This window comes from Rattus norvegicus, chromosome 3, assembly GCF_036323735.1.
Source record: "Rattus norvegicus strain BN/NHsdMcwi chromosome 3, GRCr8, whole genome shotgun sequence".
Classification (NCBI taxonomy): domain Eukaryota; kingdom Metazoa; phylum Chordata; class Mammalia; order Rodentia; family Muridae; genus Rattus; species Rattus norvegicus.
Window position 1 is genome coordinate 75505234 of NC_086021.1, and position 21684 is coordinate 75526917.

Here is a 21684-nt window from a genome sequence, read left to right on the forward strand (position 1 = left end):
ATGTGGCGGGGGGTGTTTTTATTTGTTTGTTTGTTTGTGACTGGGTTACCTCACTCAGGATATTTTCTAGTCCCATCCATTTGCCTAAGAATTTCATGAAATCATTGTGTTTGATAGCTGAGTAGTACCCCATTGTGTAAATGTACCACATTTTCTGTATCCATTTCTGTTGAAGGGCATCTGGGTTCTTTCCAGCTTCTGGCTATTATAAATAAGGCTGCTATGAACATAGTGGACCATGTGCCTTTGCTGTGTGTTGGAGCATCTTTTGGGTATATGCCCAGGAGAGGTATAGCTGGGTCCTCAGGTAGTGCAATGTTCAATTTTCTGAGCAACCTCCAGACTGATTTTCAGAGTGATTGTACCAGCTTGCAATCCCACCAACAATGGAGGAGTGTTCCTCTTTCTCTACATCCTCGCCAACATCTGTTGCCATCTGAGTTTTTGATCTTAGTCATTCTGACTAGTGTGAGGTGGAATCTCAGGGTTGTTTTGATTTGCAAAAAAGCAACCTGATTTGTGTGTGTGTGTGTGTGTGTGTGTGTGTGTGTGTGTACATTTGCACACGGGAACATGTGTGTAAGTACATCCCATTTCACATGTGTGGAGGCCAAAAGAGGGTTTCAAGTCTCTTCAGATGGACTTACAAGCACTTTGTGAGACTCCATCATGGATGCTGGGAACCAAACTTAGGTCCTCTGCAAGAGCAGTAAACACTCTTACCCGTTGGCCCATTTCCAAGCCCTGTTTCCTTTTGTACAGCTTCTCTGTCAGGTCTTAAGTTCAGTCATCTCCTCTGATGACGCCCTGTTGCTAAGCTCACTTTGAACGGTTGCCATCTCAGACACTGTAGTTCTGACTCCTAAAAGTTACCTTGTGTTTTTAAAAAAAAATACTTTTTATGTCTCTTCATAACTCTTCGAACATCTGAAATAGTATTAAAATAACCTTTACTGTCCTTTGTGCATGCGGAGGCCAGAAGAGATCATCAGGAGCCCTGGGACTGACGCTACAGAGGGCAGTGAGCCACCATGTGGGTGCTGGAAACTCAACACTGGTTCTAGGGTATCTCTTGAATGTTTACCTCTTTCTGTGCCATTGCCAAATGTGAGCATTATCGTCACAATAGATGAAGAGATGTGGGTTAAATCCTAATATTTACGTTAGTTCTGCCCAGTTAGAAACGTTTCTAAGAAACACAGCTTCCTAAAAGGGAAAGGGAAACCACTGAGTGGAGAACAGACCTGACCTTCCATCACCTTCAGCTTTGCAAATTGCCCTTTCCTCACTGGTTTCCTAAATCTGTTCTATTAGCACCAGTTTCACTTGACGACTTCTCGAGCAAGCCTGGGTTTCTGGGCTGCTGAAGACTCCAGGTGGCCTATCTCTGGGCCGAAGAACTTAGAAAATCCTACTTTTCCACAGACTCTAACCCTTCAAGCTCTCTGTGTACGTCCCCTCATGTAAATTTGTCATCAATTCCCACCATCCCTGTGGACACCAGGCCACAGTCTTTTCTCGGCTGCAGTCAAAGCCAAGAGTGAAGCCGTGACTAAATGATAGAGCTAGAGAAGCTGAAGTTGAAGATTGAGTGGATACCCCAGCTGCCTGAACCACCTGAGGCCCAAGATCAGCTCCCAGAAGCCTCTTCTCCGACTGAGCCCCTTCCTGGCCTTAGCTGATGACCTGCCAGCACTTAGGAACTCTACAGGCGGAAACGGACTCTGCTTCCCTCTGGATGCAAATGTTCCCATCAAATATGACCTCATATCTTACCTGTAAAATAGTCTCATAGCACAGTAATAAACTGACTCAAGTACGTTTATTTTCTACAAACAGGTAAGGGTCTATTTGACAGGAAAAAGAAATGTGTATCATATTTTGGTTATCATTTACAAGTCAAAAAGGTCTATATTTTAAAGAAATTTCGAGATAGCAGATTAGAATTATTTGGGGAATGGGGAAAAATTCCTCTGAAAAGGAAATTTAGTCTATTCACAAGTTTCAAAAGGGTAGAATTTAATTATAGATGACAGCAAAGAGCAGAAAAAGGAAACTTGAAAGTTGTCCTGAGGGGGACCACTAAGGTAGTGTTTTCTGAAAGGAGAATATAGTCAGGTAACTTTATGGAAATGGGGATTTGAAAAGGGAAGGAAGGTCTGGGACTGTACCTCAGTGGGAGAGCCTGTGCTCCGTGTGCAAGGCTCCGTGCAAGGCCACGTGGGTGGGGTAGGAGACGGGGAAGAAGGGGCAGTAGGGGGCGAGGGGGAGGAGGAGAGAGAGGAGGAGGAAGGAAATTCTCTCGGCAGTGATGACAATTAGGGCATGTTATCCCAAAATGTGGCATCTCAGCACCTGAGCAAATAGAATTAGGAGGTCATTGTGACCTTGCCCTGCTGTCCCCACAGGAGACAGACTGCAGTTAGGGCGAATGAGAGCTCCCTAAATGCAAGACCTTACTGTGACCTCAGAGGAGCGGTCTCCAAGGACACAGGGACTCACAGGAACACCTGAGCACCCAGGCCTTCAGGTCTTGCTGTCAGGAGGCTGCGCCCTCCTGTTCCATTGTCTGTCTCCACCGCCTCATCAATCCTGACGTAGAAACATTCGAATGTGACTGTGTCTTGGGAGGAATTCCCTGTGGACGGAGGCTCCTGCCTCATTGAAAACTGACCTCAAGTAAATGTCTGTGCCTTCTCTTGTTGTCGCTCTGCCTTTGGCTACAGGAACCATAGCCACAAACCTGGTGATGAGCCAGGAATGGAGACTCCGTATTTTCTACAGTGGTGCTTTTTGACTCTACCTAAGAACCCTCTCTTCTTAAAGTTTGGACCATCATAAAAATGAAATTATTGGAGAAAACATGTGCTAATAGGGACTACATGAAGAGGACATCCTGCCTCCTCCCGACAGAAACACAAGAATCACCTTCCAGTGGCACCGTACCTCAGACGGGACTTTTCAAAGCCCAGTACAAATACATGCGATGGACTTTAAATGATCCCGACAGTGGTCCTAACGTGCACCATTATGGCATCCACTAGGACAGCTATCTAACAGGAAAGCCACAGAGCAGACATTGAATATGGGTTTAGAAAAATAACATTAAAAGAAAAACATTAAAAGAAATGGGGTATAAATTGTATATCGTTCGCTGCTTACTGGACTATTATTGGCGTCCAGGAAAAATGGAGACCTACCAGTGGGCCCTAACAATTCTACTATTAAGTGAAATGAGGGTTGAAGATGCTTTGTTCTCTCCTTTTGTTCTGTAGGTATTATTACTTGGCATTCCGAGCACATCAAACACCTCCAGCTAACAAAGAGAGCTGTGTTGCTATCTTGGAAAAGTCCAGATTAGATCACTGGGTCCTGGGAAAAACAAAGGTAGCTCTCTCTCTCTCTCTCTCTCTCTCTCTCTCTCTCTCTCTCATTCCCACTGTCACCTGGGATGCTTTCCTGTCACTGATAGCTAGCAAAAATGGCTTTGTACCTGGCATACCACGGCAGGCAAGACTCCAACCTAAAGAAAGCCTTTGCGGGCCTTAAGTCAGAAGTCTGGGGCGTACAAGCAGGAGGCAGAGGGTTTGTGCATTGCTCCGTAATTTGAGAACCTTTTAGCATCTCTAGAAAGAGACCTTTGAATGCACTTTACCGGGTCCCCTTCCCATACTTCCTGGTCCAGCACACGTGCTAACACATAAATCACAGTAACGGCAGTGATGGGTTCCCTTCAGAGTTCTGCTCATTTCTGTGTTAGACTTGGGCTGTTTATTACATACTCTGATTTTAGTCTCATCGTGGGTAGCTTTTCATTTGAGGAAACAGCATGTCCCATTAGGAGCCCAGGTTTTTATAGTTAACTCTGCAAGGCCAGTTCTCAGTCTGCCTGTGGATCTCCTCTCTGGAAATTCATTCGTGGGGAGCCATGAGTCTTGCAGGTCTCCTGGCCTTCATACTATCAGCTGACATCAGATTGGCCCTGAGCACCTCCATCGCAGGCTATGACGAGCAACAAGGGCAGAGCTGGTCTGAGGAAACAGAACCCCTGTCTATGGGGTGGCAGTCCCAGACAGCACCTGGGGGATTGTCTAGACCCTGCAACCTCATTTTAGATAGGGAATTGTATTTGCTAGAGACAATGAATGTACTCTATGCAGAAGTTAGATCACTGTGAACTTTACTTAGACAGTGGCTTTAATATTTGCAACAGGCTGGAGTGGAGTCGTTTTTTGTTGAGATGCCCAAACGTAATGCTAAAGCCATCCTTCCTTTCAGGTTTTTCTCAAATATTACCACATCGAGCAGTTGAATTTGCTTCTTCGGGAAGTTATGGGCCGAGTGGTCATGCTACAGGCATATACCAAGGGTTGGCTCGGAGCGAGGAGATACAAGAGAGCCAAAGAGAAGAGAGAGAAGAGCGCCATAACCATCCAGTCAGGTAAGTGGCCTGGTCTGGCCAGTGCCACCCCTCACCATTTGAGTGCTGGGATCACTCACCTTGGGCTTCCCCTTTTGCTGTCTCCCTTCCTCCCCTTACTTCATCAAACATTTTCCAAACTCCTATACAAGTCAAGCCTCATACTAGGCACTGGGAATGTGGTCAAAGGAAACTCTCTGATCTTAAAGACAGACGGACATTCAACCATTATTACACCCTGGCGCGAGTGGTGAGACAGCAGTATGAACTGACCAGTGGTGTAAGACCCCATCACCCCACGTGTGCCTGTCTCCTGCAGTGGCTGAGGTAATGCACACTTCGAGTGCTATAGAGATTGTCCCATCACAATGGCTAGCACCATCCTAGTAGGGTTTGGTAGCACAGCTGAGACTGAGAAACAGGAAACAGGCCTCTAGGCTTTACCCGAGCCCACTGACACCTCTGTTCATGTGCATATCATGGGTGCTGAGAACAGTACCCGACTCTCATGCTCCTGAGGATGAGACAGGCATGGAATGCAGACGCTGAATTTCCTGGCACTCCCATATCAAGAAACCATAGCATGTGTGCTTTGGACCTCAGGAGCCGTTTCTGAGATGCTCAGGCCAACATGAGGACACAGAAGACAGCCTCCCAGCTTAGGGTGGAGGCTTCGTGCATCACCTTTATCTGAAAGATGTCAGTCTCCCGCACTCTGTTCTCTTGGCTCTTGGCTTACTTCCTTACCTTCCTATTCTATGGGAAATGTGGCCACATCCTCAAAAAGCCCTATGTGCTGAGCGCCTTCCTCTGCTCCTTTATCTTCATCCCCAATTATACGTTTCCTCTGAACCTAAAAGGAATGAAAGGACTAGTTCAGAGCCTCTCGCCATCCTCCCAAGCCCTGACCACCAGTTTTAACCCCTGTGCCCAAGACAGGGCTTTCTCCATTCTTGAGATAACAGGAAACCACCTCACCTGGAACCAGGGCCTCTCACTATTACTAAACAGAACTCAAAATGTTCTGGGAAAGTTTGCCTAAAAATGGTTCCTCCGAAGCATTTTGAAAACTTGACCAAGAGTTCAGAAAGGCCCTTCCTCCACTGCAGTTCATCTGCTGACTTTGATTTTCCTCGGGGAGAAGGCAGGGTGGGGGTGGGGGGCTTGGGGGATGAGAGACGAGGATTGGAGGTAGAACAGCTTCTATCAATTCACTGGCACGTTTGTAAATTAATGTCATTCCCAGCACATGGTTTTATATTTTTAGCCTGGAGAGGATATGATACTCGGAGGAAATTTAAGCAAACAAGGCACAGGAGGAACGAGTCTGCAGCTCACACTCAAGCAGGTAATTAAAACATCGTTTTTGCAGTGTCCATTTGAAATGTTCTGTGATTCCATTCAAATGAGTCCAGAGGGGCTGGAAGGCTAGTGATTGAGGAGCACTGGAGTGAGCCAGGAGTTCTGGGGTGTGTCTGTGAGGATGGGGCTCACATCTTCTGAGAACCCTCTTGGTTGGGATCATGGGACACTATGCACGTTCACCAGGGGACAAGCTTGCTAATAATGTCCTCAAGAAGAGTTCTTATAGTCTCAGTACAATAGAAGAGGAAACTGAGGCACCTAAAGGGGAAATAACTTACCTATTACCACACTGCTTGCTAACCGCAGAGCTCCCTTTGAAATATAAGCAGTTTTGACTGAGCACATTTGACTTGATGCTTGCTACTTGGAGCCCTAAGTCCCTCATCAGTGAAGCGAGAGCAACCTGCTTTAAAGGTGCACAATGACTTAAAGGCCTGCCTGACTTTCAGGGTCACGGAGAAGGGGGTGACCTCGGGGCCATATCCATGACTGTGTGTATGGCTAGTGAACTCTTCTGGGCCCCGGGGATGGGGCAAGCACACAGTGGATCTCAGGATCTCAGCTCCCGAGAGCTATAAGCTGTGTGTGGTGTTCACAGGCCCAGTACCCGGCTCTGAGGTCACTGGGCTGTTCTGCAAACGGCATGTCCTGTGTGGGCTGCCAGGTTCCTCCTCATTTAAAGCTGCAAATCCCTAATTGAGGTTCTGGAAAAAGCAGGATTTTGACCATGCCAAGAGTTCCAGGAGTGCAAGGAACTGTCAACAGATTGAGAGAGTGGAGTTTGGGAGCGGAGTTTACTGCACCGGGAGAGAGAGGGCTTCAGAGGCTAATCCTTCAGTCAGACAGCTGTGATCCATGACCCTCTCCAGCAGGCTCAGACCCAAGCTCTGGGGGGTCCTTCTCAGAATTCTTAGGACATTGTGGAGGCCAGGCATCTTCACTAAGAACTCAGATACTTTGGAAGTAAGGGTGCCCTTTAAATGCAAATGTGTCTCACTTAGCACCATCTTCCAATAATTTTTAACCTCAACCACTTCAAAGCCCTATGAAAAGTGAACGAATTCTTATTATGGTTTAAGAAACAGAAACCCCAAGTGCATATTGTGTTCACTACTTAATCCCTCGACCCTCAGCACACATATACATGCACACACCACACACACACACCACATACATACCGCACACAATATCATACACACCACACATATGCACACATCACACCACATACACACATACCACACACAATATCATACACACATCACATACACGCATACCACAAACACACAACATACATATACACACATACACACACACACACCACAAGCACACAACACATATAAAAACAACACACACAACACACGCACACACACAGATTTTTCTCAGGAGGATACCAGGCTGATTTCAGATTTTGCAATATGTCCAACATATGTTTTAAAATAAAACCTTTAAGCCTGTATATTGTCTACTGAGTCCATTATAAAAAAATTATGAGAGGTCTGAAAATCATGTTGGAGGGCCAGGTGAATGCTGCTTCAAAGCAGAAAGGAGCTGGCTTCACGACCCCTGTCTTAACAGTGATGAGTGGGTGTGCTTCATCCCTGAAGCACATGTGGGTGGGTTCCACGGAAGGCTAACCTTGCACGTTCTCCTTTTCCTTTTCAGCGTTGCTAGCAGTCACCCTCCTTAGCTTCCCAGCCAGAGTCCTCACCAGGTAGAATCAGAGCGTGTGTTACCAGTTCTGCAGGGGCTTTGGTGGGCATGAAGGTCACACCGAAGCCCTCAATGTGGCAAGAAGCAAGCAGAGTCTATTCTCCAGCCAACAACAGGGACGAAACTGATGTGCTCTTAGAGTGAGGGCTGGGCTCAGGCTGTGGTTTTCCCTAAGGCATAAATGTCTCCTCTTGTTCCTGCTATAGAGCTGGCTCCCATTACAACTGTCCACACACTTCAAAAACCTACAAAAGGTGACAGGAACGACCAGCTCAACACAGCCATTTCTGAAGTTAATTTCTCACTGATTATTTTCCCAACAAATTACTTTCTTTGATATTTTGATTCCGTAGAGTGCGTTTGTTTTTATTTCTAGCTCGTATTCACAGACCTTTTACTTAATGACGTTGCTGAAATGCGACACACACACACACACACACACACACACACACACACACACACACACACCCCTTGGAAGCATTTGGCCTACATGTTGCTGCAAAGCCGCAGAGTGAAATTTGTTTTCCTTTCATCTCCTTCCCTACAAAAGCAGCCCAGCCTAGCTTATCCCTTCCTTAGAACTTCCTCTCAGAATTCCCGATCTATTACAGCCAGCGCATTCGAATACCAGCAACAAGCCGCCTTTTCATGCTGTCAACCTTTTTCATCTGAAATGTAAATTAATTCTAGCTGGTATGCCTTGACAGAGATCAAAGTCCACATTAACCTTGCCTGCTTTCTGCTCCTGAGGACTGGGCGGCCACTGATAGGAGCCACTGCCCCAGGATCCTTTCCTCCTCCAGACAGCCCTCAACGAAGAGCCACCCTTTCAAGGGCTCCCCGTGTTCTTTCCTAAAGAGCCTCTGAGGTACTTTAAACAAGACCCCGGAATATCTGCCCGGCTAAATCTTGAGCGACAAACCTGCTGCGTTTAATTGTGGGTTCTTCCCTGGGCTTCTGAGCTTCGAGGGCTGAGTTAAGTAGTGTCCTTAGTGCGGTGCAGAGAGGGACAGGACTCTGAAGCCCTTATCCCACCCAGTCAGTCTTTCCTTGAGGTAGGCGCATTTGCATTTTCAAAATAAACAGATGCCTTTCAAATACGCGTGAGCTGGTGGTCCGGAGATCTCTCCGGTCCATAGGGTGCTCCCGCCAGTGATCTAATGTTGGAGAGAAAAAGACAGAGAAAACACCCTAGGTGATGGAGGACACGTTTCCGGTGAGGCATATCTGTGCAGACAGTGGGAGCCTCCATGCGCTGTAGGGGCCCCGAGGACTCAGGAACCAACTGCGTGCTGTTTTCCATTTGGGACCGGAAGACAACTTCGAATGTCAGTCACCTTGGCTTGTTTTGTTTTTATTACTAAATAATTTGGGAGGGGGTGTGTGCTCTCTGTAAAAAAAAAATCAGGAGACAAGGATGCACCTACTAATAATATTCAGATAGGCTATTCCAAGTAAAAAAATATGTTATATTCATCCTGCTACAAATCTTTACTTTTTGACTAGCTGCTGAGTTTCGGAGACCCTATCTACTCGTTCGGGATGGGGGGTTTGTTATGAGGGGGATGCAAATATTACCCAATGATTAGTATCAAAAGAAATAAGCCACAGGGAAATTTTCAAACCTCTACAGTGCCAGTCCCTCTCTTTGATTTTTTTTTTAATTGCTCTGCTAATTCAGGATCTGTTTTTAGAACAGAAAGTGCTGGGCCTTCCTCTCTCGGGGATGACATGCTCTTTTGTAGGTGACAATGGGTTCTTAGGAGTGAGAATAGAATATTGAAATGTTTTCCTGGAAGATCTGGCTTATTCAGCCCCTCCCCACACATACACAAGCACACACACACGCGCACGCACGCACGCACGCACGCACTCGCACGCGCGCCGCGCGAGCTGGCTCAGACCCAGCTTGGTTCTCAGTACATTTTTATTGAATTGCTTAGGGCTGTCGAAGCTTTTTTTCTCACCATTCTACCATATCAGATTGCACAACCCCCTCCTTGGCCCTGCCAACATCACAGATGTCATCAGATGGTGGCAGCAGTGCCAATGACTGTGACCACTTCTCTGATGTCCTCTAAGGAAAGTTTTTCACTAAGGGGCACCTTGAGCCTGCTGTGGATACACAGGCTAAGTGAGCAGCCTGTGAAGCCTGCTTCTACTGTGTCTTCCACAAGGAAAAGCAAACATTGCCTCTGTAGTGCTTGACCCTAAAGCCATGCTTTGTAGTGTTTAAAATTGCTCATACCTTTATTTTTTAATCTTTTATTGGTTGTCTTATTTATGCCTTGGCATTTCAAATGTTATTCTCCTTCCGGGTTTCCCCTCCACAACCCCCCTATCCCATCCCCCAACCCCTACTTCTATGAGGGTGCTACCCCACCCACCCACCCACCCACTCCACTCCTGGGGTGATCCTAGCATTTCCCTACCCTGGGCCTTCACAGGACCAAGGGCCTCCCCTCCTATTGATGCCAGATAAGGCTGTGCTCTGCTAAATATGCAGCTGGAGCCATCAGTATCTCCATGTGTACTCTTTGGTTGTGGTTTAGTCCCTGGGAGCTCTGTGGTGGTCTGGTTGGTTGATATTGTTGTTCTTCCTATGGAGTTGCAAACCCCTTCAGCTCCTTTAGTCCTTCCACCTAACTCCTCCATTGGGGTTCCCATGCTAAGTCCAATGGTTGCCTACAAGCATCCACCTCTGTATTGGTCAGACTCTTAACAGAACCTCTCAGGAGACAGCTATATCAGACTCCTGCCAGCATGTACTTCTTGGGATTAGCAACAGTGTCAGGGTTTGGTGGCTGCAGATGGGATGGATCCCCAGGTGGGGCAGTCACTGGATGGCCTGTCCTTGAGTCTATGTTCTACTCTTTGTCCCTGTATTTCCTTTAGACAGGAGCAATTCTGGGTTAAAATTTTTGAGATGGGTAGGTGGCCCCATCCCGCAAAGAGGGGTCATGTCTAAACTCTGGATATGGTCTCTACAGGTTCTCTCTCCCCTTTGTTGGCTATTTCAGGTAATGTCCTCCCCGTTGAGTCCTGGGAGACTCTTGCTTTTCTGGCATCTGGGACTTTCTGGTGGCTACCCCCAGTTCCCCATCCCCCACTGCTACACACCTCGGCTCAATTTCCTGACCCTCTGTACATCTCCTTCATTTCTTCCCATACCCGATCCTGCCCCCTTCCCTCCCCTCTTCCAAGTCCCTCCCTCCCTCTACCTCCTGTGATTGTTTGTTCCCCCTTCTAAGTGGAACTGAAGCATCCACACTTTGGTCTTTCTTCTTCTTGAACTTCATGTGGTCTGTGAATTGTATCGTGGGTATTCCAAGCTTTTTCCCTAATATCCACTTATCAGTGAGTGTTCACAATGTGTGTTCTTTTGTGTCTGGCTTACCTCACTGGGGATGATATTTTCTAGTTCAATTCATTTGCCTGGGAATTTCATGAAGTCATTATTTTTATTAGCTGAGTAGTACTCCATTGTATAAATGTACCACATTTTCTGTATCCATCCATTTCCGGCTTCTGGCTATTATAAATAAGGCTGCTATGAACATAGTGGAGCATGTGTCCTTGTTATATGTTGGAGCATCTTTTAGGTATATGCCCAGGAGTAGTATATCTGGGTTCTCAGGTTCTCTATGTCCAATTTTCTGAGGATGTGCCAAACTGATTCCCAGAGTGGTTATATTAGCTTGCAATCCCACCAAAAATGGAGGAGTGTTCCTCTTTCTCCACATCCTGACCAGCATCAAACTTTTAAACAGCCTTTTGTTTTGTTTTGTTTTGTTTTGAGACAGAGTCTCTTTATACAGCCCTGGCTGTCCCAGAACCCACTCTGGAGACCAGGCAGGCCCAAAACTCACAGAGATCCACCAACCTCTGTCTCTAGAGAGCTAGGATTAAAGCTATACATCACCACACCTGTGTAAGCTGCCTCATTTTTAACCTTAAATATCTTGATGTTGGTGCATACCTATCAGGAGGCTAAGCCTGGGCTTCACAGTGAAAATTTGACTCAAAATAAAAATTTAGGCCAGATGGTGGTGGCACAGACCAGCCCTTGCAGATTGGCAGAGGCAGGTGGAACTCTGAGTTGGAGGCCAGTCTGGTCTACAGAGAGAGTTCTAGGACAACCCAGGTTACACAAAGTAACCTTGGCTTAATCAATCAATCAATAAATCAATCAATCAGTGGTGTGTGTGTGTGTGTGTGTGTGTGTGTGTGTGTAGAGATGCCTCAGTAGTTAAGAACACAGGCTGCTCTTCCAGAGTGTTATGAAATATAATACCTGATGGGCCCATACCAAGGTGTCCCCCTGAGAAATCACACTATGTGACAGATCTGGTAGATAGGGGGTTTATTTGGAGAAAGAGAGGGGAGTGAGGACCTGAAGAAGGGTTAGAGGCAGATAGACAGGAGCAGAGCAAAGAGGCAGAGAAAGGGAGACAGAGAAAGCAAGAGTAAGAGAGAGAAGAGGGGGCAAGCAACCCCTTTCACAGTGAGTCAGGCATACCTGGCTATTGGCAGGTAACTGGGCAGAGCTCAGACAAAATGCTAACATCTATTACCCGTCCATTTATTATCTCCTGCTTTTTAAGCACTTTTTGCTGGGTTGTCATGATAAAAAGAGGACTCACTGCATCTCAGCTCTAACACAGGAGTCTAGAACATGCTCCCCTCAAGAGATGCTATGTGAACAGGTTAGAATTGCCACTTTATATCAACAGAAAGGAGTTCTAGAAAACCTGAAACAAAAGGTCATTTTTTTTGTACTATGTATACATATGCCCTTATGTAAACCCAGAACTGTATACAATGAATCTATCCAATTACAGTTGAAAAGTCCTTATCATAACTAAGGATGTGTAGCGGAATGACTCATGATTCTTGCAGGATCAAAAGACAGAGCACATATTCTTTTCATCCCAATAAAGCTGTGTGTGAGAAAGTTGTTGCTCACTCACCAAGCAAGAGAGAGATGCACCCTTAAGGGAGACAGCCAGCAAGCAAAGCCCTTCCAGTCCCTTCTCTGTCCCTGTTCTGCCTCTATTTCGCAAACCCTCCCGGCCATTTCACACAAACCTGGAGTTAGAGAAAGCACAGGTAAAACCAGACAAACCCTTGGCCAGAGGGCGGTGAGCACTGCCTCCTCCTCTCCAGAGGGTTCTCACCTATATTCTCAGAGAAACATCTGGAGGAAAAGTGCACCTGGGCTTGACATGAGCCTTCAACTGCAGATCGTCTCCCGCTCCTGGCATCTAAAGAGCTGGGCTGACTTCTGTCAGCTTTACATGTTGGATAGGAAACTATTCAGATAATAAGCATCATGATTTCCTTTGGTGAAGTTTCCAAGGTCTTGAGCCAGGAGCCATGGGACCTCCAGAAGCATGGCAGTGAGTAGTTTGCACAGGGGAGAAGGGCCAGCCAGTGGACTCAAGGTGTCTCTGAGAAAGGCGCTCTGTCTAACCTCTCCTGAGCGCACATATAATAGTATCTTGTCATAGCTTGGTTCACCACACAGAAAACTATCCTTTGCTATAAGATAGAACTATTTTCCATGTTTGCGTGAAACAGACCATTGTGCAGGACACCTACTGTTTACCTCATGTCCAGGAAGAAAGCTGTAAAGTCCTTGTGGACTGGAGGGTAATGTCACTGACAAGAGGTCAAAATGAGCTGCCCAGTGAGACTTGGGCTTCCCATTTGTGTTAGCCTTCTGTCTAAGCTCCACCCGCACAGTTACCTGGCAATAGCCAGGTCTGCCTGACACTAAAAAGGGGTTGCTTGCCCCCTCCTCACTCTCTTGTTCTCTCTTGCTCTTCCCTTTACCCCTCTCTCCTCATTCCCTTCCTCCTTCTCTCCACGTGCTTATGGTCGGCCTCTACTCTTCTACACCTCTCTCTCTCTCTCTCTCTCTCTCTCTCTCTCTCTCTCTCTCTCTCTCTCTCTACTTTATCGTCCTGTGGCTGGTCCCTCAGGGGAAAGGGATGCCTCAGCATGGTCACACAGAGGCACCCCCTTCCGCCACACCTCCATAGAACACACCCCCCTTTATCTTTTATAAACACATCAGTTTGGTGGCCCTAGGACTCAAGGGTACCACTCTAAAGGCAGCCTGTGGCCAGCGCCTGTTCAGGTGGAGCCTGCGTTCTTCCCTCTGGTAGAAAACACAAAACCTTTGCCACCTGGACACTGTCTGAGGCAGCATTCTGATGACACTGGAGTTATCCACCTTTCCCATGGAGAGTCGTAAAGTGTTGCCACATTCGTTAACTTCCATTAGTCTGCTAGGCCGGACCCACACAGGGTAAAGAGCATTGAGAGAAGCTACCTGTGCCACAGCGAGAATATACAGCCCTGATTTTATTTTTGGACTTTGATCAAAGGATCCTTGAGGATGCAAAGTCAGATTTTGTGTCCCCTTGAGCAGATGCGTGCTTTGGGTTTGAATAAATGAGCTTCCCTTGTGTGTTCCGTGAGTTGAACCATGGATCTGCAGCCCTTTCACTCAGGCCTCTTTAGTAGACTTCGTTCTGCCTTTAGTTTCCATCTTGGTCATTGCCCATGGATGTGCACACCAGTCAAAACCGGAAACAGTTAAAATCCTATCCTACCCTGTTCTATGTGTATGGAATTCAGCGTAGAAATGGTGGCTATCCCATCATTTCTCATAAAGAGTGGAGAAAGTTACCTGTGTGTCTAATGTGCACACAGCTCCTGTCAACCCGCAAATACAGTTACAGGGACATCTTTATGATGGCGAGCGATGGGCATTTTGTTGCTCTGTGACCAATTTCAAGAACTTTTATTTTCCTCTTGGCTTTGGAGCCTCATGCTGCTGAGAGCTACTGAGGTTCCTGACACCATTTTTCCCGACTCCCTGGCTTAAGGCCCTTTTCACAACCTGTTCTGGAAGCTAGTAAATCGTTCTTTCTGGCTCTCTGCAAAACCAGAAATTCTAGGGGCCGAGAGATAAAATATCGTCCAGATTGGTTAAGGCTGGTGTGGAAAGCAAGCTGCCTTTCAGATGTCTGAAGTGTTGGAAGACCTCTGTGTACCTGTCACGTTTAACCCGCAGTGACGGGTGATTGGCAGCATCACAGCTGAGTGACGGCATTTGGCCAGGAGTTCAAACCTCAGCTCGACAAGCCATAGCCAGATCCCTGTTTGATTTGCTGTGGCCATGAAGTCTAAATCTCGCCAGGAACAGAGGCAGAGGCAAGGGTGACAGCTGGTAGCCATTCTCGTCGATAAAGTTGTGATGGCTGAGATGTGCAAGTGACCAGAGTTAATTTCACAGACCTCCAGCCAAGTGCTTAGTGTCAAAACCAGCTATGCTCAACGATGCAAACAGCCTCTTGTCAGAAGCCACCTCCCCTGCCATGCTCCTTCCTCCCAGCCAGCTCAAGGAAGCTTAGGTCCTGCTTTTTGAGGAATAGGTCCCACTAGAGGAAAAAGAGCATATCCCCCTTCCCTTCTAACAACCTCTTGACAATTTTATTTATTTGTTTGTTTGTTTATTTATTTATTTATTTATTTATTTATTTATTTATTTATTTATTTTTTGGAGCTGGGGACCAAACCCAGGGCCTTGTGCTTCCTAGGCAAGCGCTCTACCACTGAGCTAAATCCCCAACCCCGGACAATTTTATTACGATACAGCTTAATACAGTAAAATTAAAGTTTGATAAGATTGGGCTAACACAGGCAAACAGCACATCTCCTCCACAGCTGGGAAAATACATATTTCCAGAAAGCTCCTCCTCGGTCCTTTGCTCAATGTTCCTGCTCACTGATGGGCTTTTCTGTCTCTGTAGTCTTGCTCTTTCCAAAAGGTTCTATATGTGTCACACCCCATGCAGACTTTAGAAAGCAACGTCTTCTCTCAGCAGAATGCTTTTGAAGCTCACCTGAGTCACTGTGTCCCTCAAGAGTGCTTTCTTTCCCAGTACCAAGGACCCCTGTATCTGCTCTCCAGCGGAAGGGCTTTTCCAGTTCGTGGTGACCATGAATAAAGAAAACATCCCACACTTTATCTTTTTTTTTTTAAGTCGTAGCAGTTAAATAACTTTATTTTGCAGAAAACCAGAACTATTTGAGCCAGGAAGATCCTAGATGGAGGATGTATCTAAGGGTTTCAGTGGTGGCCTACTATGTGTGAGGACCCGGAGAAAAAAAATACTATTTCCAAGAGGTGGGCACTGTTTGATGAGCATAGAAATGTATTAGCACGGGCAACCTGTGATTTCTCATAGCAATGTGTGCAATTTATATAAACCAGTTTCCCCGCCTTACTTGTCTTAATTCTCACCATGGGACCCTGTGAGAAATCCTATCCAGGTTGTCATCGATGGATGCTGGAAAACTTTCTGTAACCAGGAATTCCTAGTCCCCAATCTACTATTCTCTCCTCCATTTTCTCAATGCTATTCTGTGTAGAACATTCTGGAAGGTGTCTCAACATGAAGAAACCTGTGAGGAGCTCTAGGATATAGCTCAGTAGTGAAGCAAGTGCTTGCCTGTGCAAGGTTCTGTCTTTGATTGTTTGCACCACACCAGAAAAAGAAAAAAAAAGAAAAAGAAAAAAAAGAAAGTAAAGTAAAAGATGTTTTTTCTTATCAAATGGGTACCAACTGACACCCCTGTCCTAGGTCTAAGAGGGCACTGAGCTGGCCATCAAGCACCACCACAAGAAGACTACACTTCAGGTAACCACCAACCTCCCTTTTGGGAAGCAGACAGGGAATAAATTATAAGAATTAAATCTAACTTCAGGTCAAGCAAGAATGAAAGAAGAAAGAGAATGGAATGGCTGCCCCTCTGTGCAGAAGGGACCTAGAGTAAGACAAAGCTTCTCTCCTAAGCCTCCAGTGTTGGTAAAGCAGTTGCCGGGTGGTAGGACTTTCTTTGAGCCTAAAGTTTAACTGGGATAATGGACAGCACTAAGTGCTGAAGAAGCAAAGCAGAGAACGCTTTCCTGAGCCTGAAATGACTACACTAATCTTGTGTGCAGAGCTGAAGGGTAGGAGTTTTAATGGAGAGAGAGGAAGAGGGAGAGGGAGAGGGAGAGGGAGAGGGAGAGGGAGAGGGAGAGGGAGAGGGAGAGGGAGAGGGAGAGCTACTGCTCTTGAAGTTAAGAATTAGACTTTCTTGTGTTGCTTTTGGTGGTCTTTGCCTGTAGGACCTCCCAGGAGGTGGCTGCTGACCAGGCGTCACTCCAGGATGAAAGCACTCTGGCTCCTGGTGCCATCTGCCGTGCACCTTCAGGAGGGATAGCCTGACTTTTGTGTCTTGTATGTATGCACTTTCTCTACTAGGGGCAGCGACAACTTCTGCCCAAGCCCTTAGGAGAACAGAAGAGTTTACCTAGTCTGTCCCCAAGAAATCCTACTAGAATTACATGGCTGCTGAGACAGTGATGGGGGCTGTCCGCTGGATGAATCGTCAAACACCAGGCTAGACTCTGTCCTCAGCAACCAACTTGTGACCCTTAAACCCAGGAGCATGAAAGAACATAGGCAGATCTGGGTTTTTGTTTCTATTTATAAGGGAGAGAGAGAGATGGGCAAGATTATTATTCTTTTTTAAAGATTATTTATTTAATGTGTATGAGTACACCGTAGCTATTTTCAGACACACCAGAAGAGGGCATCAGATCTCATTCAGATGGTTGCGAGCCACCATGTGGTTGCTGGGATTTGAACTCAGGACCTCTGGAAGAGCAGTCAGTGCTCTTAACCGCTGAGCCATCTCTCCAGACCCTATTTATAATTCGTAAGTGTTTAAATGAGGATGGAGTTACAAAGAATTCAGACTTGGGACAAATGATTTGAATTCCGGCCCTCTATGGTGCTGGACAAGTAAGCTCATGTAGAGGTCAGAGGACAACTTGTGGGAATCATGTGGATCCTAATGATGTAACTCCAATGGTCAGGCATGGAGACAGGTGCCTTTATCCACAGAGCCATCTCCCTGGCTTCTAGACGAGTAATTTAATGCCCTTTACCTCAAATTCATCAACTGCAGCATGGGAGTAACATTGGTGTCTATCATTCAAGACTACTATGCAGATTAATTAGTTAATTCTTGTAAGAGTAGTAGAATGGTGACAGGGACATAATAGTCCATATGTTTATGTTTGTTAAGTTAAAATGTCCTCGTTTATATTCTTATCTTTTCTTCCTAATCTCTAGCCCCTACCACCTGTCCCTGTCAAGACAGACTGGTTCTATGTGCCTGGTCTTTTTCTTCTCTTTCTTCTAGTAATTTCAATCCTTGCCACCGGTCACCAACTCCCTTTTTAGAAGCTGAGAGAGATTAAGTTACACTCCTAGCCTGGGTATTAGTTTTCAGCGGCAGCCAGAGCAGATTGTCACAAACCTGGTGGCCAAGGGCAACAAAAAAAAGCATTCTCTCACAGTTCTGGAGCTTACAAGCTCAAAACTAAGGTGTCACAAAAGTGGCTTTTACTGGAATTTATCCCTGCCCCCATCTGTGTGTGTGTGCATGTGTGAATGTGTATATGTACGTGTGTATCTATGCATGTGTGTTTATCTGTGTGCATGTATATCTGTGGGTGCACGAGTGTGCATGTGTGTATCTGTGTATGTGCATGTGTGTATGTGTGCATGCATGTGTGTGTATCAGTGTGTGTGCATGTGTGAGCATATGCATGTGTGTATGTGTGCATTATGTGTGTATGTGTGTATTGTGAGCATGTGCATGTGTATATATGTGTGTATCTGTGTGAGTGCATGTGAGTGTGTACATGTGTGTATCTGTGTAAGTGCATGTATGAGTGTGTACATGTGTGTGCATGTGTGTATCTGCGTGTGTGCATGTATGTTTCATACTCCTGCTAGCACACAGTGGTCCCTGCTTCTCTTTTTGTGCCTTTGAATGCGTGTTATCTTTTTTGTCTTTAAGAGACATGCACCCTCTGCTTAGTACTCAACAACATTTCTATGTAACCCTTTACCCAGCTGTGTCTCCTGGCCCTAAAGCCCATTGAGTGTGCAACACGGTGCTAGCTTTGTTTCTGTGGCTGTGATAAAATACCCTGACAAAAAAACAACCCAAGGGAAGGAAGGTTTATTTTAGGTCACAATTCCAGGTTATAGACTGTCACCTCTGGGAAGTCACGCTGGCAAGAGCTTGACATAGCTGGTCACATCACATCCACCGACAAAGACAGAGACAGAATGTGTGCACAGAAAGCTCAGTCAGTTTCTGCTGCTACCCTAGACACAGCACTTAAAACCAGGGAGTGGTGCTGCCCACTCCTCACAGCACCTAGGACAATTGAGATGATCTCAGATTGACTGATCTAGGCAATCCCCTCCTCCCGGGCATTCTTCTTACATGACTCAGGTTGTTTCCGGTTGACAGTTAAAACTGGCCATCACAAATAACCTCCCTTAAGCCCTTGACAGTCAAATGCCTTCCCGTTTTATTTCGAGATGATCTGGTAGACCCTGAGCTCAGCCTTCCTGGGAACGGAGCACAGTTCACCATTCACAGTGTAAATGAGCTCAGCTGACCAGGCCTGTTGAAGCCTCAGCCTCAAGTTCAGCACTTAGTGAAGGTTCCTCTTGTTCATGTTCATTGCCTTATTTCCCATGTGTCCCTGGTGTAAGTTTTGAACCTGACCCACTCACCTGACATGGGTGACCTTGTTTCTCTCTTGCTGTCTGTTGTTATTAAAATCTCATTGTTATTACGTATCAGCCAAATGTTTCCACTTGGTGAGATTTAATGGGGGAATGAGACAAGGGGAAGCGGTGAAAGAAAGAAGAGAAAAGAGAGAGGACAGAGGAAGTCTGCCTTTTATTTAGAATGTGCCATAAGAATTCCCAGGTGGAGGTGCAAATTGAACCAAAAGGTCTTCTGGGACTGTTTTGCCATTGCCATGGCAACAGTGACCAACCAGTGCTGCTGAAGGCAATTCCTGATACCAACACTCTCTGCTTCCTGTTTCCATGTCTCGCCTCTCCTCATTTGAGGATGCATTTGCCAGAGAGCTTCCAGGAGATTCCAGCTTGCACCAGGGTGCCCTTAAATACTTTACAGCTTGGGGTCCTACTTTGAACTTGAGGGATCGATCATCTTGACTTCCTCATCTCCTTAGATGGACCGATGATGCCTCTCCCTGTTCTAAACCAAAGCTGGGGTTGGAGAGGCCGACTCCATCCAAACTTTATTAAGAATATTTTTCTAAGTTTTCTGTTTGGTTTTTATACTTCAAATAACTCTTAGAATCAATATTTTGATGACTGAAGTGTAAATGAATGAGAATCACGGAATGAGTTTTCCCTTGAATTACATGAGGAGAAATTCTGTGAATTTCTATCGGAAAGCAAGTCGAAGTAACCAGGCACACGCTGAGCTCCTCAGGAAGCGGCCCTTGCAGTGGCTGCTGCTGTTCCTGGCTGTGGTCACCGACCTCGCCATCCTTACTGCCTTTCTTTTTTATTGTTGTCTTTGGGAATTTGTATTAAACTGTTATTGTTCCTTGTGAACATTAAGGTTTTCAGGTAGGTGCAAATGATAGCCTATGACTCCACTTCTCCACACAGGCAGTTTAGCTAGCTCTTGGCGCTCCTGACCTGCTCGGAGAACGAGGTTAAAGTTCATCGTGGAGAGTTCCTCCCCCCCCCCACTCCATTCATCCCTCCCTCCCTTCTTTTCTTTCCTATGGTGGTGTGTGTGTGTGTGTGTGTGTGTGTGTGTGTGTGTGTGTGTGTGTGTAAGAGAGAGACAGAGAGACAGAGACAGAGAGAGGATCTCATGTACTCCAGGCTAAATAAGAACCAAACTATGGGGGCTGGACAGATGGCTCAGTGGTTAAGAGCACTGACTGCTCCTCCAGAGGTCCTGAGTTCAATTCCCAGCACCCACAACCATCTGTAATGGGATCTGATGCCCTCTTTTGGTGTGTCTGAAGACAGAGACAGTGTATTCACATACATAATATATATAAATCTTTTTAAAAAGAACTCAGCCATGTAGCTGAAAAACATGTTGAACTTCTCACCCTCCTGTTCCTCTCTCCTGAATACTGAGAGTACTGGGATTACAGGTACTGGGGTTACAGGTACTGGCCTCCATGCTTGGGTAATGTAGGTCTTCATGTTCGCCAGGCAAGTACTCCAACCACCAAGCTACACCCTCAGGCTAGTTCAGGCAATTTCCCTTCAGAATGAAGGAAAGACATTTATCTATGCCCGGGGACAAGTTCTTCTTCTTCCCTTCATGTCAATTTCTACTTTTATGGCACTGACCCAGCATGACAAGTGACTTCGAAGAAGGGGGGATGTGCCAGGTACCCTGAATGGAGGAATTTATCAATCAAGAGAGTGCGGGTGGCCAGGTGGGGAATGAGTGAATGGACTTCTGAAGGGAGGGCTCGTAGTTCTTTATTCATATTCTCTCTCTCTCTCTCTCTCTCTCTCTCTCTCTCTCTCTCTCCCCTCTCTCTCTCCTCCCTCTCCCCCCCCCTCTCTCCTCCCCTCTCTCCCTCTCATTGCTGCCTCACCTCCCCTTCCTCCTTTTGTTTTAAATTTCATTTTCACTGGTTACAGCGCTTTTTGTGTCATAATAAAAATGTAATAATGTTCCATTAAATTTCTCTCATTATCCTTCTGGCATTTGTGTTGTGGCAGTAACAGCAACAACAGATGGTTCTATCCACAACCAATAACTCAAAAGAATTGTATTTCTTCTACATAGAGAGATTCATTTCAAAGGGAGGAAGCTAGCAATCTAAAGCGGGAGCAGTTCGCCCCCACCACCAATAGGTGGGAGGAAAGTAATTGAATCTGTGCTTTTTCCTTTCTTTTCTATTTCTGTCATGTTGTGTGTCTTGCCATCATAACGGTTTTCCTTTTTTGTTTACTTTTTTTTTTTTTTTTGAGACAGGGTCTCACTCTGTAGCCCTGGCAATCCTGGAACTCACTATGTAGACCAGGCTGGCCTCGAACTCATAGAGATCTACTTGCCTTTGTCTCCTGAGTGCTGGAATTAAAGGTGCACACTACCACACCCGGTATCATAACAGCTTTCAACTTAAGGTTGTCTTTCAACTTAAGGTTAAGGTGTCTGCCTTAACACAGTGCAATGGCCACATCAAAAGGTTGTCTTTTTGGCCATACTTAGTTTGGTTTTTCTAGACTTTTCTAAAATGA

At 46.0% G+C, this 21684-nt stretch overlaps 1 protein-coding gene across 1 annotated transcript in view; it reads left to right on the forward strand.

The window, feature by feature from the left end:
• Myo3b (myosin IIIB) overlaps positions 1-21684 on the forward strand; it is a 408256-nt gene that overhangs the window by 277217 nt on the left and 109355 nt on the right. The window contains exons 27-29 of the mRNA NM_001393777.1: positions 3276-3387; positions 4279-4441; positions 5688-5768. Of these exons, the coding sequence (NP_001380706.1) occupies positions 3276-3387; positions 4279-4441; positions 5688-5768 (356 nt within the window). The remainder of the gene's footprint in view (positions 1-3275; positions 3388-4278; positions 4442-5687; positions 5769-21684) is intronic.